The following is a 19236-nucleotide window of genomic DNA, read 5'->3' as shown; positions in this document are numbered from 1 at the left end:
ATATACTCTCCACCAATAGAAATAAATCTACTAATAAAAAGCAACTGTGCACATCTTAAATCACCTGCCATCATCCTCTGCATCTTTGTGCATCCCACAGTTTGCTTATGTTTTCTTTTTCACTGTCACATTAAAAAAAGAAAACAGAAAGGATCCAAACAGATTGATTTTAAGTGTTCTCCAAAGAAAGAAGCTATATAGTTGATGTATTAGAAAGTACATATATTTTCATCAATATGTTGAATGTTTAATGAATAAAGGAAAACTTTAACTAACTTCTTAGTTTGATTCACATTTTATAATGAATTAGTTTATGGATTGAATTGAAAAAAACTAACATGTTTGCATTGGCAAAATGTGCTGTAATCAAGGTAACTTTTCCTATGTATTAGTAATGAGAATGGTATCCAAATAAAGGTAAACAATGTAAAGGTTATTCTGAATCATTTACTAATATTAATCTAAAGCAATATATTTTAATATTCAATTTTTGCAAACTAATCTGCACTATTCCATGCTGCCTTATTTCTAAGCCAATTTCCTCTCAGCAAGTGGTTTTCTTTGTTTCCTAGCAACAAGCAGAGTTGGGGCTTACACACCAGTCATGCTTCAGTAAATATGAGTGTGTCTCACTTGTTTTGTGTTCAAACTTAACGATAAATCTTTTCATGAATACCCCTACTCTCTTGGGTTTATTCCTTGTTTTGCCTAATTTGTATGAAACTATTTCTCTAAAACCCTGTGGATGTTAGAAATCTCAAGGTGCTTTTGTTTTATATAACATATACGGTATTTTAAATTAGAGTTGTGTGTTAGTTTCCTGAAATGAAATAGTTTCTAGTAATACCCCTAGTAATTCAGATCTAGAGAGGGAAACCTGCAGCCAAGCTGTTATGTTTCTGTTTTTGTTGTTGTTCGAGGACAATCATTCACTTTCAATTAATCAGCTTTAAAGATGCCATCAGATATCATAAGGTAGTGATTGTTTGGTTGAAGATGCACAATTTCAAATTAGGTAATTAAAAATATAAATAGCTCTTTACCTAAGAAATGTAAAGAATGACTGAGCATGGAGCGTCTTGTATATAATACTGTAAATGAGAAAGGAAGATTCCTTCCCCTTCAAACAGGAGATTTAGCATGGAATTCCATGCACTTACTTGTCTGTGATGTCAAGGACTGAGTTTAAAACTGATTGGTTAAATCAAGAACATGGTAATATCAGATCCTCAAAAACTAGTCTATGAGTACACTGAAATGAAGAAAACTAAAACTGGAGTTACGACACTGGTTGATACTTATTAAAATAGTATTGTTTTACATGCATTTCTTTAATAGTCATTCTCTTTTTATGTAAATTGTAGTCTTAAACATTAATACAAGTACTGTATATTCATTGAATGTACATGCAGAGCATATGATATAGCCCTCTAGAACAATGTTTCCCAATCTTTTTGGTGCTGTGACCCACCTTTTCATATGCATGTGTCTTCGCAAGCCACATGCCTTTGTGAATCAAAGATGGTCATTAGAATGGGGTGAGTGGTCCTTCTCAGTGAATTGAGTGCGTCAGAGCTGGGAGCAGACATATATCACGTGGCAATGCCGTTCGCTTAGGCAACTAGCCGTGACCCACTACTATTATAAAGAACAGACACTCATGACCCATCTTGGGAAACACAGCTCCAGGATACTCTGGCTCCTAATTTCCTTCACTAGACAGAGCAAACTGCTGTTCCATCCATCCATTACTTTTGTGCTGTGACAAAGTGCTTTTGATCATTGTGGTGGTGTGAAATTTTAGTAACAACATTTGGTAAAGAAGATCATCTTATGTTGCAGTATCCACATAAATTAGTATTAAAAAAGGAATTTAAAATGCTCAAGCATGAGATACTCGCCATTTATTTTGTAAAGGTGAAGTTTATCTATTTTGGTGCATAGGCGGATAATAACATTCATCACAAACCATTTTGTATTTCTTTGTGGTTTGAATCAATTGTAATTTTCCACTAAAATTCTCATCTCCAAAAAGAACTGCTGTGTAGTAAAGCATCATTTATTTGCAGTGCTGTTAAGAGTGAATCAAATGCCAGCAGTGCATTTCTAAAAAATCTTTTTAAAAAGACACAAGTGTGAAACATCTAGAAACATACTTTTAGTCTGTGCAAGTCCTCTCTATCTTTATTTAGATATTTTCTGTGCTCACAGAAGGTGGCGCAAAATAACACTAAGTCTTCAATACTGTAAATGACAAGCACGTTCAGGTATTGCCGAACATGGTGTCATCAAGCACTCATTACTTCTGTTATGTTAAATGTAAACAAAATTACTTACTTTTGATCTACTCATTTTGAGGAGAATTCACCCTGACACCTAACTTATAGGGACTGTTGCAGCTATGGTCTATAGCAGGTTTTTGACTGGGTCTCTTTAGGAAGTGGTGTATAAGCTTCATTTCATTTACAGTGAGACTATATGTCAAAAAGGGAGATTTTCCCCTTTGTTAAAATTAGCATTAGAGCTTTGAATAGAAATATGCTGTGTAGCAATGCCGATCACTTGAGCAGTTGAGAAACACTGGACTGCACAGTATTGCTTTTTTTATCTAGTGAAATGTGTTGAACTTATTCTCTTCTGATTTGTTAAGGTCATTCTAAATGTGTGAAACAAGGCCAGTCTGATAATTTGGTCTTATTTGACATGTTTATATTTGACAAGTTTATTGCAGTTATATTATCAGAGTTCAATAATTTTCCTAAACCAATCATACCTCATCTCTAATAAAAACCACTGGCAGTCAGCTAGCCAGATTAATTTATAAAGAACAAAGTATGCACATGATTTTTTTGAAAGTTAAAGTGCATTATTTTGACATTTACAAAGAAATGAAAATGTGCATAAATATAACTTTCAACTGTGTTTAATTGCCATAATTTTATTTGAATTGTGCAACATAGAAAGACAAAGCTTTTTTCTTTTCTTTTCAAATCAGTCATTTCTCTCAAAAGAGTAGATGGATTATAGACACAAAGTTGTGTCTAAAGTATAAAGATAGTGGCATTAGAGAGATTTGTAATATGCTTAAGCCTGTCTTACCAAAGCCAGACAAGTAGTACTGAATGGGTTTTTAAAGGAGTTTGTCCATCCAGTAAATCAAAACTAGGAGTACAGGAGGCAGAATCTAGTTTATTAATGAAAAACTAGAATACAAAAGTGTCAGTATACTGAAATGTTGAAAGGCCTACTGACAAAACAGCTTAGTATTTTATTTCATGCTTGACTAGCCACATATACCTGTGTAACTCATTTGATTTTTAATTTTAGCTGCATTTTGAAAATAAACTTGTCACTCAATGGCTGCTGAAACAATTAGTGAACTATTACATTTTTTTATATTTTTTTTAGTAACTGTCACAAAATAGAAACAAAAATACAAAAGTTATCAAAGCAGCTCTGTTTTCCTTTAGCTTTCTGGGAGAAATGAACTAACCAATGGCCATCTCTACTCTTCAATTGGCTTGGTACAACATGCCTGACATAAAAAAAAATGATGGTCTCTAGAACAGGGGTCTCCACAATTTTTCGGCTTGCAAGATACTTTTAAAATGACCAGGTCAAAATGATCTACCTACGTTAAAAATGCTATATATATATATATATATATATATATATATATATACTCCGGGTGCCCTTGGGATTGCTTCTGGCAGCACTTCCTGGTGTAGCGGAAGTGCTGCCATCCAGGATTCCCTCACCGTCCGGGCGCCTGGCGGTGGCCACGTTGTCCCGTAGGGGTGAGCATCCCAGCTCCGTTCCCGTGGCCCCCAAACAGACCCGGGCGGCTGCCCTCTCGTGGCCCAGGGGAGGTATCTTCCATCTCGGGGACCGTCCAGGCTGGGTAGGGTCCCCAGTCATCTGGGACAATATAAATATATATATATATATATATATATATAAATATATATATAATATATATATATATATATATATAATATATAATATAATATATATATATATATATGTATAATATATATATATATATGTATAATATATATATGTATAATATATAATATACTGGGTATCAGAAGTGGGTAGTAACAAGTTACTTGAGTAACTTTTTTTAAACAATTGTACTTCTAAGAGTAGTTTTACTGCACCATACTTTTTACTTTTACTTGAGTACATTTGTAAAGAAGAAACGCAACTCCTACTCCGCTACATTGGGCAACACTCGAATCGTTACTTTTTTTCCATTAGATAAAGTCTGGCAAACAATTTGCAATCTGCTCTGTAACGTATGCTGTCAAGTTGCTCACATGCCTTCCATTGCATCTCCAGCTCTGACACGAGGGTTTGGATTTTCCCCAAATCAAGTCGCTGCAGCTTTGAGGACAGATGTTGTATTTTTCGTTTGAAAACATTATCTGAGCTAATCATATTGACCATGGTTTTTTCTTTTCCTTGCAGCTGTAAATTAAGCTCATTCAGCATGTTGGTCAGATCGGGAAAAAAAATGACAAGTCTAGCAGCCATTGATCGTTATTAAGTTGCTTGTATTCTGCATGTTTAATGAGAAGGGGAAACTCCTTTTTCTCCGGCCAGGGGTCTTGAAATTCTGAGCAGGAATTTCTCCCTAGCCATCTGCCTCAATGAAGGCATCTTTTATCATCTCTCCATCTTGGAAGGTCTTCTTATGCTTAATGATCGAGTGACTCGCCCGGAACGATGCTTCGGTGTGTCTGCCTTTGCTTTTGAATTCAGCCGAGTGAAAAATGACGGCTGTCCGATTAACTTTTTAGTTCCCTCTCCTTTCTCTTTCTCAGATCGCTTTTCAGAAAGAAGTCAGTTTCGTAGTTTTTATGAACAGTTCGAAAGTGCCTTTCCACATTTTTCTTCTTTGGAATACCAATGATAGATTGCAAGATCAGACAAACGCACTTTGATTGTGACATTGTGAGAGAGAAAAATCCTCTTCCAATTCCACATCCAGTCCATAAACAAAAATATTTTTTTTTTAAATCCCTTCTTTAGTCGCTATAAATTGGAAGACTAGCTAGATCACTTAGATAGCAGCAGTTTTTTAGTAGCTCGCGTGTTTGATCATGCGTGCGGGATGACCAGTGTGTTAGAAGAAAAGAGATTTCAGACTGGCCGCCCTGTATGTCAATCAAGTTGTAAATGCCATAGGAAGGATATATAATAGACTAACATTTTAAAAAAAAAATTTTTTTGAATGCAACGCAATCTACCTGCACTCCCTTTCCGATGTACTGGTCAATCGCGATTGACGCACCCCTGCTCTAGAAGATAAACATTATTTGGATGATTAGCTCTAAGATCATTGCTCTAAGACTCATAGTTCGCTTGCAGGAGCAATATAGTACCATTAATCCGAGACAGAGGCTACAGGTCGAGGGGAGGGGGAAGCGTGATGTCAGGAGTGGGGAAGCCGAGCAGGGCACTCCTCACTGTCTCTTTTTGCTAATACGCGGGCGGTACAACAGTTGCACAGCTAGTAAGTAATAATAATACTGTTAGGTCACTTGAGCTGCTTACTCTTAAACATGCTATACACAATTGTCCATGAGTAAAACATTCCTACTTTATGTCAATTCTGGCTGTTCTTAGTGACTTGGAGTTTTTTGATGGCCATTGCAAAATAAACTGTTCAAAAAAATTAAAAGAACACTTTGAAAACACATCAGATCTCAATGGGAAAAAGAAATCCTCCTGGATATCTATACTGATATAGACTGGGTAATGTGTTAGGAACGAAAGAATGCCACATCGTTTGATGGAAATGAAAATGATCAACCTACAGAGCCCTGAATTCAAAGACGCCCCAAAAATCAGAGTGAAAAAATTATGTGGCAGGCTAGTCCATTTTGCCAAAATTTAATTGCAGCAACTCAAATTTGTACGCAGCACTTTGTATGGCCCCTGTGTTCTTGTATACATGCCTGACAACATCAGTGCATGCTTCTAATGAGATGACAGATGGTGTTGTGGGGGATCTCCTCCCAGATCTGGACCAGGGCATCACTGAGCTCCTGGACAGTCTGAGGTGCAACCTGGTGGCATTGGATGGACCAAAACATAATGTCCCAGAGGTGTTCTATTGAATTTAGGTCAGGAAAGTGTGGTGGCCAGTCAATGGTATCAATTCCTTCATCCTCCAGGAACTGCCTGCATACTTTCACCACATGAGGCCAGGAATTGTCGTGCCCCAGGAACCACTGTACCAGCATAGGGTCTGACAATGGGTCCAAGGATTTCATCCTGATACCTAATGGCAGCCAAGGTGCCATTGTCAAGCCTGTAGCGGTCTGTGTGACCCTCCATGGATATGCCTCCCCAGACAATCAGTAACCCACCACCAAACTGCTCATGCTGAATAATGTGACAGGCAGCATAATGTTCTCCATGGCTTCTCCAGACCCTTTCACTTCTGTCACGTGCTCAGGGTGAACCTGCTCTCATCTGTAAAAAGCACAGGGCACCAGTGGTGCATCTGCCAATTCTGGTATTCTATGGCGAATGCCAATCGAGCTGCATGCTGCTGGGCAGTGAGCTCAGGGCCCATTAGAGGACATGGGGCCCTTGGGTCACCCTCATGAAGTCTTTCTGGTTGTTTGGTCAGAGACATTCACACCAGTGGCCTGCTGGAGGTCATTTTGTAGGGCTCTGGCAGTGCTCATCCTGTTCCTCCTTGCCCAAAGGAGCAGATACTGGTCCTGCTGATGGGTTATGGACCTTCTATGGCCCTCTCCAGCCCTCCTAGAGTAACTGCTTGTCTCCTAGAATCTCCTCCATGCCCTTGAGACTGTGCAGGGAGACACAGCAAACCTTCTGGCAATGACACGAATTGATGTGCCATCCTGGAGAAGTTGGACTACCTGTGCAACCTCTGTAGGGTCCAGGTATCGCCTCATGCTACCAGTAGTGACACTGACTGTAGCCAAATGCAAAACTAGTGAAGAAACAGTCAGAAAAGATGAGGAGGGAAAAATGTCAGTGGCCTCCATCTGTTAAACCATTCCTGTTTTGGGGGTCATTTCATTGTTGCCCCTCTAGTGCATCTCTTGTTAATTTCATTAACACCACAGCAGCTGAAACTGATTAACAACCCCCTCTGCTACTTAACTGACCAGATAAATATCCCATAAGTTTCATTGACTTTATGCTATACTCTGATTAAAAAGTGTTCCTTTAATTCTTTTGAGCAGTATATAATTTTAGAGTGTATTCTTTTGAAATAAAATTGTTAATCATAGGAATAATATGACATTTTAATATAGATTATTATTATTGTTAGATGTTTTTAATTTTTCCTTTGTTCATGTTGTTCATTCAAGTACAGTATGTATTTATTTGTGTTTCTCGTCAGCTATATGTAGTTCCTCTTTAAAGTTGAATGCAAATATATGTGGAAAACAGTGCTTGAAGCAGATATACATAAGTGGCGGTACCAGAATTTTTGTATGCCACTATACCAAAACCAGTTAAATTTTACAATACAAGATACCTTTCAATATCACGGCAAATACAGGAATCTCATTCAGTAGCTTTTTATTAAAGTACCTTAGTTTGTTTAAGGGAACAATATTGTGCCTTTTCTGTATTTAAACATAAAATGCATAAATGACAGAAGCAACAGCTTTAAAGTACAAGCATATCTATCAAGTAGTTTTCCAAGTATAATTTAAGTAGGCAAGATTTGGCAATTCTAAACCTTAAAAGTTAATGAAAGGATTGGGGAATTTTAATGTATGGCAGAGATGAGGATTCCACCAATGTATCAACAAATGGGGTTTATAATCTTGGGGGGATTTCAGCATTGTGTTTATAAAAAACATATTTCATGAACTACCAGTTTTATCTTAGCATGTGCACATTCTAAATATATTCTCTGACATTTTCTGCCCAGTAACTGAAAACTACAGCTTAAAATCCATATTAAATATAAAAACATCAGACATTATTATATATTGTATTTACTGTTGAATTAATGACTACCTAGACCATTTCATATATTTCCATTTAAACTAACTCTTTATAACTAATTTTGTAACAACATGCTTTTAAATTTCGGTTTGTCAGTAAACCAATTGGTATTAGGTTTGCAATATTTGCTATTATAAGTATATACATTTATATTTGAAAAATTGGCTGGTAAAAAAATATTATCCAAGAGTAATCTTTGACAGATTAGACAAATTAATTCACATTAATGGCAGAAACTTAAGTTTTCATTTTCCAGATCTGTAGTTATTAGAGATTCTTCCTTATTTCCTTTTTTTAACATTTGTCCTAACTTTAAAGCTTCCTGTATGAAATCAAACTTTTCAGTTTTACATTAATCCTATTAATGTTTTATTTCAGAACTCCTGTTTAAGCATTCGTTTTGCTGTTTTAATGGCTTCCTGTGAGTGATCAGACTTCGTTATTGCTTATGCCTGTGTACAAATCCAGAACTTGAACTCATTAAATTTATAACTTAGACAGTGTTACATTTAACTTAGACAGTGTTACATTCTTCAAAGTACCGTTAAATATATGATTTGTGCTTTTACTTATGGATTATACTAATGGACATTAATTTGCCTCCAAAAACCAAGCAAATGTCACATATTTAGTGATTGCTAATTCAAATTTAGCAAGAAAACACGTTGCTTTGATTATTCTTCTATCTGCGTGTTCAGCCTTTTTATATCTCTGTTAACATAGTATAGATATTAAAAAGAAAGATGTGGTTTCTCTTTCAAAGCATTGAAACACTAAATAAATTTTACTTTGTCATTCACAAATGGAGCAACTCATGTCATCACCGTTGCAGACAAGCCAAACAGCCACTTTAAACTGTGCGTCAATATTTCTTGCGTCAACTCTTTTTTTGCGCTGGCAGTTCTCCCACATCCCACAGTCCTATATGCGTAACTGTGGATGCATGTAAGTCACACCCAGGCCCAGAGCAAGTCTGAACTGTATATACCAGTTAGAAAATGAACCGATGCTTGGACTGATGAACATCTGTAGAAGTGCTCATTACAATCAGAGAATGAATCCAAAGCATCCATTCATTTATCAGGGCTATGCAGAACACTATTTAAAGGTGATTAATCTCGTTTTTTCATCTCAGTTTACAAATGCGAGGCAATATAAGTAATTACACTTAATTTCATCGATAACATTTCTCCCTCTTACACCATGTACAAATCTGTATTTGAACTAATTCCATAATGGGACATAAGTGACAACAACGCAAGCCCATTTGTGTGTGTTTGGCTTTTTTTTTTTCTTTTTGAACAACAACTACAATTCTTGCACTGAAATGAACACAAAAGCATTTCCAGACATGACCTCTGCTGTTTTTTTTCTTTTCAACGTGTGTTGATGTTGCAATGTATCATTACCTCCGTGAGCCATTTTATAAATAGTTTATACTCATTTTTATCATGTATTATTATGCCTTGCAGAGTAATTCATCTACTTGCAGTCACTCTGAGTATAATACCAGATTTCTCGGTTCAGCTGATATGGTAGAAAAGCTGGTAACATTATGTTTTCAGAACTTTGTTACTGAATTAGTACTGAAATGTTGGCTCTTGTGACATCCTTACTAATGTATTAACACGAACAGTGAAAAATGGGGAGCAGTAGATTTGAGGACTGCAACACAATTTCTGTTGCTTCACCATTAGAAACTCAGGTATCACAATCTAAGGCCGACTTTGGGTTATTGCACAGACCAGGGGCCTCATGCATACCGCCATGCGTAGAACTTGCACTATAACATGACGTAAGCACAAAAGCCGAAAATGTTCTTGCGCACAGAAAAATCCTGATGCAGGAATCTGTGCATTCGCCAACTTCTGCGTTCTTCCGCTACATAAATCTGATCAGTGTGAAAAGTAACGCTCGTGCATGAGCCTCCTGTCCTGCCCCAACTCCTCCCAGAATTACGCCTCTTTGAATATACAAATCAATATAAATAGCTCTTAAGCTCAGCCTTCTGTGAAAAGACAATGGGAAAAGCACGGAGGAAAATATAAGAATTTCAGCAAAAAAAAGTGGAGGCAAAGGAAAAACATACTATTTGTTGATTTAAACCGTGGTATAATCAACAAAAGGAAGTTGATCGAGTGACACAGCGTGTTGGAGAAACCTGAAAGCTGAAGTTCACAAAGTCGCACAGTGCCGGAAATAAAAAAGAAGTTATTACATATTAAAGTCACCGTGAAAAGCCAAATCGTAGCGCACCATCTGAGTGTCATATGAAAGGTTATTAGGGTACAGATAAAAAAAAAAGGCGCACAGTGGGGAAAAAGGACAAAATGTCAACTTCAATCATGTAATTTATTTTGTCATTAAAGTAGAACATCATAAACTTCATCTTAAAATTGCTTAATTAAGTAGTTTCTCAAATCACATCGTAATTGAAGTAGCACGTTAAATGCTTTGTTTTGTATGTGATGATCTATGTGCTCTATGTGTGTGAATCACTACATGCTTCTTAAACCAGCTCTCTTCCTCTGACAGGACACAGAATCCATTACATTCGTGATATTACACCCCTCTGAATAACTAAAATACTGAGATGTATACGTGATATTATTTTCATGATGATAGGAGTTAAAGCACTTTATTAAACATGAGTTTCACAGTAGCGCAGTGATTGTGCGCGACCTTCGATGAAATAATTTATTGCAGCAGTACTCGGGGGCGGCTCTAGGCTCTTGGCGGCCCTGGGCAGAGAAAGAGTCGGTGGCTCCTTCGCCCGCCAATGTCAATATGGTATCTTATGCACGGCGGATGGCCACGTCTGTTGTGGATACTGCATAGCCGCCTCGTGCGTTTAACTTTTGTCGAAATTTGCCACTGCGTTTTTAGCTGTGTCGTTATTTTCTCTTTCTGTTTTATATTCAATATATATTGGCGTGGCCGCCCCTGCAGTACTGTTTCTTTCAAATGTACTAACCTCCAATTCATGTCCTTACTTTTCTTTCTCCAAGCTCTGTAATAGATGTTAAGCCATCTGTAAGCTTAGAGCGCTGATTCTTCAAAACTTTTAAGGAACATTGAAATATCTTCGTAGTACATGTTTAATTATTCTATCCTTCACGCCAGTCCCAGTGAAGCATACAGTGCGAGGCAGGAACAACCTTTAATTATTAACAATATAGATTATTTAAATAAATTTAAAGCTTTATATGTATAATAAACATATTTTGCTGCATTTCATCTTAAAAATGATATCGTCATCATATGTAAATACTCGCTTTATAAAGTGGTTCAGGTTGTGCAATATTATAACTGTAGTGCAAGTTTACAGTGAGGTAATTCTACTTATAAGTACAGATAGTTCTACAAGGAGGACTTGATTGAGTGCGTTTAGAGCTCTTGGGTTGAAACTCTTTCTGAACCATGAGGTCCGTACAGGAAAGGTTTGAAGCGTTTTCCATGTGAGAAACACTTCAAATAGGAAGCATGGCTGAGGCAGCGTGTGCTTGATGCTGTATACCGATAATTCTCTTTCTGATCAGCAGCTCCGAGTGGTGCAGTGAGAGTAATATAGAAAAAGACGATCTGCTGTGGCAACCCCTAATGGGAGTAGCTGAAAGAAGTAAAATAAGGTGCAGTGAGAGTAACAACGCTAAAGCAGCTATGGGATAGTTTTACCATTCCGTGGACCATTATATTGTTACTGGTTAATTACAATCAGATGCATTAAACTAATAAACAATATGCGGTTAATTTCAGTGTATTTATAAAGCCGCGTTAGGAAAAGAAAGGATAACCACACATGAACAGTAGCACTGCTTTGACACTGGGTGCCTCCAGTCTGCAAAACCGAGCGGAGAACTTGCGTACGACAGGGTATGAGGTACCATGGAAATGTGCATGGCTTTTTGCCAAATTTAGGTTTTATACATCACGATTTGAACATGGAAACGTTCTTATGCAACATTTCTGTGCGTACGCACCATTTATACATGAGGCCCCAGGTGTTTTTTGTTAGTTCCCATTTTAGTTTTCATTGCACCGGAGGCTAGAGGTCAACAGAGCAGAATGGATAACCAAGATGAGTGCTGGTATGCATTTAAGACCAGGAATATTCTTGATGTTATATGATGCATATGCTTGCGGATGCTACTTCTACACAAGGAGTGTAATGACTATACTTATGAACATTATGTAAATCTGGAGGATTCCACCAGTTGGCAGAGCAAGATGCTGTTGCGTAGGTGCAAAAAAAGAAAGGATTAAAACAGCTACACAGAAGATGGAATATGAGAACTTTAAATGTATCGCATCATTACAATACTGTTGGAGCTGCAACACGGCTTGTCATCACACGTCGTTATCTTGCAACAGCCAAATCCCCAGTTCTTTTCTCAGACATTTTCCACTTTGCATGGATGCATCTGTGTCGAACTTGCTTCCATTTTGTCTTGCATGTTTCCACATCCACTTTCAAAGAGCTGGCAATTTGATACCAGCTATTCTGGCAGGCATGTTTGTCACTATGGAGATGCTGATAGTAAACAATGATGCTGACATCACCAAAACTTGAACACACAGGCCACCCATATTTTTGCTGGTATTGCAACTTACACACACATCACATTCATTTCTGACGACCTGCTCAGAGGACATGTCCGTGGAGCGCTGGGAATGCGTGGCAGTCATGATGCATGCACATAAGCATTCAGTGTCAAGTATAATCCAGTCCTAAGAGTGCTCATGGGCAACAGCGAAAAAACAGCACTTTCTAACCATTAAGCTTTGCTTCTTTCTTGAGCTTCACCGAAAATTTGATTTCCATTTTACATTGTGTCCAGGGCACCACCCAATCTTTAGTTGTCCTTCCACCCTATTGGTTAGTGGGATATCAAGGGCAATAAGTATTGGCTAAGAGAGAACATTTTGATGTGCCAATATTTAGTGGTAAAAACAGAAAACTAAATACCCCAAAATCTCAAAGATGATATAACTGATTTGGCTGAAATTTGCCGACATTATAGAAAAACGAAAATGTTTCAGCAAATTTAATTTTTCAATAAATAAAATAAAATATTATTCATCGATCATTTATTAATATCATGCTAACATGCATGCTCTGCCCTGCACTGAGCTGTGACTGGCAGGGGACCATGATTTGCATGCATTTCAGGTATCTCTGCATGAAATTGTGCTTTGTACAGCTTGTGGAAGAATATATGTAAATTTTGGGTTGACTTCCATTCATTACATGAAAATCTAATTAAAAGGATCTCTTCCCAGTGCTGTTTTAGACGACCTATAGTTTTGAAATTACCATTTCTCTATTGTGGATAGAAAGTTTTATTTTTACTGTGAGTTATAAGGAAATGTTAGGAAAGTTTTCACAATTTCTTTTAGTTAATGTAGTAAAATGTTTTGATTAAAAGTGTTATAGACACAGTTGTTTAAAAAATGTAAATATACAGTTAATATAACAATCAGGTCTCGGTACATAGCATATTCCTTTTATAACATATTTTATACCATAGTGATGGTTTAGAATATAATTCTCTTGTGCAGAGAGAAAGAGTTTGGGAGCATACACTGATAGCACGTTGCCACACCCATTCCACAGCAAACCACCTGAATTGGGACCCAAGTGCAGTGAGTGACTCCTCAGGACCACACTAGAACAGTGTGAAGTTTTTTTACAGTGGCTGAAGTGCCAATATTGCCACCAACCCCCAAGTTTTCCCTGTTAGTTGGAGGACCTGCTTACAGAGCTGGATGCAGATTAATGCCATACCCAAAACAAAACAATTGTACCTTAAGGGCTTTGCTGAAGGGCCCAATGGAGTAGAGTCATTTCTGGGATTTACGGGATTTAAACTGGCAACCTTCCTATTGCCAGCACACATCATTCGCCTCACAGCAGCCATTCCGCCCCTTACAGGTACAGTCTAAAGTAAAGTCTCATACTTCTAGCATTTGCTGCAGTGTTGACATATTGTGCCGTGAACTACGACTGCCAACTTTTGTCTGTTGGCTGCACTTCTTATTGAATGAGTGTGTTACAGACTTTTTGTTAGTGTAATTTTGACATCAGTCATTACAGAAATTATTACTTTGCCTTACAGTACATCAGAGGAAAATGAACGATTCTGTCATTACACTGCATATAATCCTTTATGTTGAATCATCACATTAACTGATGAGAAATTCCAGACTTGTGCATCTGTAGAAGAGTTGTACTTTGGAGCCAAATAATGTTTGTAGCATTTATAGCCTACTTACACTAGTGTTCCTTCTTAATTTAATTCAGTTCACTTCAGTTTATTGTTATACAGAGAGACATCCTTCACTGAAGATGGATTCAGGTCACTTACACATGTTTACAGACGTAGAAAATTAATGGTAAATTATAAAACCTTGCAGCATTCAAATCCATTAGTGCACATGTCTATTAAACTGTATTGTACTGGAGTAATTAAAAGGTATGGGCTTAACAGCCTACTCCCAAGAGATGACTTTAGGAAGGAACAATCTAGTAAATGTAGCAAAATGCAAGGAATCTCAGTGAAATCAAGCTTACTGAAGATATGTTCACTTGGCATGGAATGGGGTGTTGAACTCAAATTAACAATGTTTCTGGAAAAAAAAATCATCCTTCAGGGATTTATTGATGCTTGTGCAGACACAATATGGCAGATCTAGGATATGATCCAACTATGGAAATACACCAGTTTGGACATTTTGTTAAATTATATGATATATACTGGTGTCCATAATTGTAGTATAATTATCAATGATCTATTGTTGCCCTGTTTACTATTAGTGCTAATGATCCTTTACCACTGTGAGTTCTCATGGCTAAAAGGAGTAACATCCTCAAGGTAGTATAAGTATTGCCAATTGGCACACCTGTATACAGAGCAGAAATTCAAAATTGAACGGATTTCATAACAGTGTGTTTTCATGATTCACACTGTTCTTTGTTATCTGTATCAGCTGCATTTTTCTGGTTCTGTCTTTTTTTATGGTACTGTATGTTAAATGTTGGCTTGGTGGCAAATGTTTTGTTAAGTGAGGTATTGCTAATGTAACGCAACTAGTACAAAGCAGGGTAAGCTTTTCACAGAGAAGAACAACATAGACATGTCAGTATGGAAAGGCTGAAGGTGGCATGATTCATTGACAGGACAGCAGTCATTCCTTAGGATGCTATAAGGCAGGTTACCTTCTGTTCTGCTTACCCAAAAGCTACCCAGCACTCCCTGATATTTTTTTTTGTCTTGTTTTCTGGTACAAGTATTAATTGTGTAAAATAAAACTGTAATTTTCACATATACAATACATTGCATGTTACCTCCTGCTCCTCTCTGCCAATATTAAAACAAAGAAACAGTTTAATTAAAAAAAAAAATTACATGTCAGTAAAAATTTCAGCAACTCTAACCAAATGAATGTAGTCCTGTTTGTTCTTTCTGGTGACAGTTGTGAGCAGACATTTTTATCCTGATAACCTTGACCTTATTAAAGCCAAGGCAACTCAAAATTATTGGAGGTAGCTCATTGAAATGCCAGTCAGAATTTCAACTAACAGAGAGGGTTTTTGTTAACGAGCCTGTTTCTTGTTTTATAGACTGAAAAATGTTTTCCCTAATCAGTTAGAGGCATTTACTGTAAAGAGATGGAAATCTACTGAGGTTTTCATTTAGTTCCATTCAGTTAAAAGTGTATTGTTTTAGCAATTTGAATATTATGATTCATACTGTTTGTGTACTTGATTTAGAAGGACACTGGATTCTATGAATGATAACATCTTTTTTTTTTCTCTCCATGTATTTTTTTTTGTTCCTTTTAGGGATTGAGATTTGTCCCCCTAGCAACCGTTTCATGGTGACAATGGTGGCTAGCTTTATTTCTCTAGGAGGGCAGCTGCTGATGCCAGGTCTAGCTGCTATCTGCCGAGACTGGCAGATTCTGCAAGCAGTGATCATCTGCCCTTTTATCCTCATGATATCCTTCTTATGGTAAGAAAATGCAGAACATATGTTATGAATTATTACAGACATGGAAGTGGGATCAGAAATGCTGTTTTGTCAATTATATTTTATGATCAATAATAAATCAATTTCACAGGATAGATTGGCAACTCTGAATTTACTATATATGAGTGAGTCAGCAGTGCAATAATTTGGTTCTTTATCTTGTGTGCAGTACTGACTTGATATAGATTAAATGGTTCAAGCAAAGAATGGTGGATAGGTGGATTTTTTTTTTAATCCGGATAAATGTATATTATCTATAAAGAAGGGCAGCTTGTGTCATACCCCATGATGACACTGACAATTACACTTGGTTTAGCAGCTACAAGGCATCTCTGCATACTTAATCCCCATGTTGTCTTTACAGCGCCAACCCTCCATAATAAGCATTAGGAAATTTTCCCAGTAGGAATTTCCTTGTTGTCTCCTGGCTTGGAGGGTGTAGCTCATGTTAACCATTACTCCAGTCCATCTACCATTCTCTCCTATCAGCTCTTTCACTTATTTGCCCACTGAGTAATTACCTCATAGACTCTCTGGGTCCTCTTCCTGTCTGAAGCCACCATTTTTTTCTTGGGAACCCCTTAATTGCCAGACAACCCACCACACAACTTAAGAAAGTAGATTTTAAATTTTTATGAATTTGTGAAATTTCAGAAGAATTATTTGCAGGGAGCAAAATGAATGAAGTAGAGTAAAAGCAGACTGTAAGATACATACTGGTATCCTCTGAAAGCATGAAAAGGAAAGATAGCTTAGTACAATTATACTGTACATTGATGCTAATAAACCAAAAGAATGAGATACGTTTTAATATTTATATGATTATAGATCATGATATTGTTAAATTAATGAAAATCTTAAATTATTGGCCATTTAGGTTTATTTTTGTTTGTAAGGGTGGCATTCTTAAAAGTGTGAGAAATTATGTGTTTTTCCTGTGCCAGGAGATTCTAACATATGTGTAATTTTGGCAGTTCTAACAGCTTGACGAATGGAGGGAAAGTTACTCCTACACATTTTCTCATTTTTATTTCAGTCTTGTTCAGAGTTTCCAGAATTTCAAATGAGTTTCACCCCAAGATCAGACAAAATGGTTATGCAATGTTCATGACTCTGATTTTCATTTCCAGTATTACTGACCTGTCTGCTTTCTTTAATGATATAGTTGTGTGTATGTACGTGCATGTTTATGATGACTATACAGCAAGTGTATGCGACATACACTGCCATCTGATTATCATCAGCATTTTTTATGCTATAAACCTAATAGAAATAATTTTTTATTGAGTGTCACTGAGACATGCAGATGATTTAACCCTATTGTTTCCAGTATTGGACCTAGCTGGACAACCTTTGTATATTATTATTCTAGATTGTTTAGCAGTATTTGTTGCCTTTTTTGGTAGAAATGTGTACCTTGTTTTCTCCAGCCTACTACATTTTTCTGAGCAATTCCAACATAAGTTTTACTCTTTTCTTCATTTTTTCTTCATAATGACTTGAAACAACAAGCATATAGAAATGTGTGTACTAAAATAAGAAAATAACATAAGGTTGTGTTTGGCCACTTACAAAACTAGCACTATATAATTCTCCTTTCATGTTTAGGCTGAAAACTTTTTGATCTTCCATCATGTAAGATAATCTTTTCAAATGAACAAACCATCTACACTATATGTATTTAAGTCAGGTTGTTTATTATCTGTATTTGTGAGGTTTGATCCCATATATGGTGTGTAATCTGAGCAAAACTGAGGATTTATTTTCATTTTGGAGTAGATAAAGTTGTTTGGCATACTTTGATAACACAAGATGTTTGCTTTCTATAATTCACTCCTTTGATATGCTACAAGTATAGCCCTTTCTTACCATAACAACATCTATGAAAGATCAAACATAGCCTTTTGAGAGTAAGGATTATGTTTTCAGCTTTGAGCTGCACAGTAGCAGTAAAAAGATAAAAGACTTCATCAGATAACATTGAACTTCTATGCTGAAGATGAATAAAATTTCGTAGTTATTCTGGTATAAGTTAAATGACTGTTAACTCCTGGATAATGATTAAGGGAAATTTAAATTTAATTTTGTTCTGTTTCTGTTTAATTTTGTTGAATTTCTTGTCAGTGTCGGCCAAATAATAATATCCTTAATAAATTAATTCATTTGTTTAATTTTATTTTCCGATTTGTACAATTATGGGTCACAAGTGCTAGAGCCTATCCTGGAATGAAAAAGCTTAAGAAAGAACCCAACCTTGGATAGTGCAGCTGTCTACAACCCCTTATCATTCGGGGTCATTTTTGCTAAATCACTTGTAATTCGACCTCTCCAAATTAGAATCATTGCTGTTATTGAACTATCTGGAGTATAAACACATGTTTGGTCTCTTTGTAAAGGTAACATTCTCTAGTTTGACCCTTAGTAGTCAGAATCACTGTAGGTGTGACTGATCAAAAGTTATGCATATTAGAACTCACAAAAAAAACGAGTTTTTTTATGAAAATAAAGGAAAATAAAGCTGCAGTAGGTAGGTGGGGACAGAAACACACTATGTACCAACAGAATAACTTGTTGACTACTCACATTTCAAATTTGAAAAGAATACCTGTAAAAATGACATTTTTTACACCAGTTTTTATGTGGGCATGCCCAGGGGCTTTTTAGAGGGACCATTATCCACATTTTGGAACATATGGAAAAAGTGTAATAACTTTTGAATGCTTCAACCCACATATATCAATGAGGGCTCTACTGAAAGCTTACACCTAAAGGAATCTATATCTACACACAGTGTCACTCTATTAGTTATGGAAATTCATGTTCCATAATAAAAACAATAAAAAATACACATTTCTATGTAAAAATAGTCAATACAAGTTATGGGCCAAAAATATATTTATATTTTTATTTTTACTTTTTTTATAAAATGCACACAAACTATATATATTTGTTTTACAAACTGTTACAACACAGCTCAGCGTTTTTCCATGTGCCACTTGATGGCAGCAATCACTAGCAAGCAGAAAGCACAAGGGCGGCACGTGCTCTCTGCCATTAGACGTTTCCTGGGCCGATTGAATACTTTCGCAACGCGCACATGCATCTATTATTTAATCGAGCGTTTATTTACGTTTAAACTTCTACTTTTATTCATATTTAAAATGCGAAAAAACTTGGCGAAATCACAATAAACAACCAC

The 19236-nt window shown here is 36.5% G+C and overlaps 1 protein-coding gene across 1 annotated transcript in view; it reads left to right on the top strand.

Annotated features, from left to right (window-relative positions):
- LOC120529556 (solute carrier family 22 member 23) overlaps window positions 1-19236 on the top strand; it is a 218734-nt gene that overhangs the window by 134572 nt on the left and 64926 nt on the right. The window contains exon 4 of the mRNA XM_039753451.1: window positions 15851-16019. Coding sequence (XP_039609385.1) covers window positions 15851-16019 — 169 coding nt within the window. The remainder of the gene's footprint in view (window positions 1-15850; window positions 16020-19236) is intronic.

The sequence above is a fragment of the Polypterus senegalus genome, chromosome 5 (assembly GCF_016835505.1).
Source record: "Polypterus senegalus isolate Bchr_013 chromosome 5, ASM1683550v1, whole genome shotgun sequence".
In the NCBI taxonomy this organism is placed as follows: domain Eukaryota; kingdom Metazoa; phylum Chordata; class Cladistia; order Polypteriformes; family Polypteridae; genus Polypterus; species Polypterus senegalus.
The sequence above is the reverse complement of the archived record's forward strand: the minus strand, read 5'-3'. Positions and strand labels throughout refer to the sequence as shown.